The sequence below is a fragment of the Geospiza fortis genome, unplaced genomic scaffold (assembly GCF_000277835.1).
Source record: "Geospiza fortis unplaced genomic scaffold, GeoFor_1.0 scaffold15, whole genome shotgun sequence".
Taxonomy (NCBI): Eukaryota; Metazoa; Chordata; class Aves; order Passeriformes; family Thraupidae; genus Geospiza; species Geospiza fortis.
In genome coordinates, this window is record NW_005054778.1 from 51,866 (window position 1) to 52,768 (window position 903).

The 903-nt window shown below is 57.4% G+C and overlaps 1 protein-coding gene across 1 annotated transcript in view; it reads right to left on the reverse strand.

Annotated features, from left to right (window-relative positions):
• Positions 1–903, reverse strand: part of POGZ (pogo transposable element derived with ZNF domain) — a 23,646-nt gene that overhangs the window by 14,611 nt on the left and 8,132 nt on the right. The window contains 1 exon segment of the mRNA XM_031065433.1: positions 2–125. Within this exon segment, the coding sequence (XP_030921293.1) occupies positions 2–125 (124 nt within the window).

The following is a 903-nucleotide window of genomic DNA, read 5'->3' on the forward strand; positions in this document are numbered from 1 at the left end:
GGGGCCGTGTGCCAGCGAGGGCACCGTGCCCAGAGTGTTCACCAGCTTGGCCACCTCGGGGCCGCCGCTGCCACCATCGCCGGGCACGCCCGGGCGCTTCACGGTCACGAAGCTGGCGATGCTCACTGCGGAGGGGAGAGCGCTCCGTGGGATTCCCGACGGGAACGGGGCTGGGAACTCAGCCACCTCCTCCGGCCCCCTTCTTGGGGCTTCACCAGAAATGGTTTGGACAACATTCCGGCGAAATTCCAGCCTGGAATTCTACCCCTGCCACTCGGCCTGGATCTTCTACCTCGAGTCTCCCGCAAGGGATGGTTTGGACAAAACTCCAGTGAAATCCCAGCCAGGAATTCCCAAACTGAACCACTTTTTTACCCAAACTGCCCCAGATTCTCCTCATTTCCTAATCTGTGAATGAACTCTGAGCCAAAAGCGAACTCAGGCCCAACTCCCAACACCACCCCCTGGCTCCCATGGATTTTTCCATGAGAATTCCCGCAGGAATTTGGGCTAGAATCGAGAATTTGGGATATGATCAGGAACTGCGGCCAGGATCAGGAATTTGGGATGCGATCAGGAACTCGGGCCAGGATCAGGAATTTGGGATGCGATCAGGAACTCGGGCCAGGATCAGGAATTTGGGATGCGGTCAGGAACTGTGGCCAGGATCGGGAATTTGGGATACGGTCAGGAACTCGGGCCAGGATCAGGAATTTGGGATGTGACCAGGAACTCGGGCCAGGATCAGGAATTATGGATGCGATCAGGAACTGTGGCCAGGATCGGGAATTTGGGATGCGATCAGGAACTCGGGCCAGGATCGGGAATTTGGGATGCGATCAGGAACTCGGGCCAGGATCGGGAATTTGGGATGCGATCAGGAACTCGGGCCAGGATCAGGAA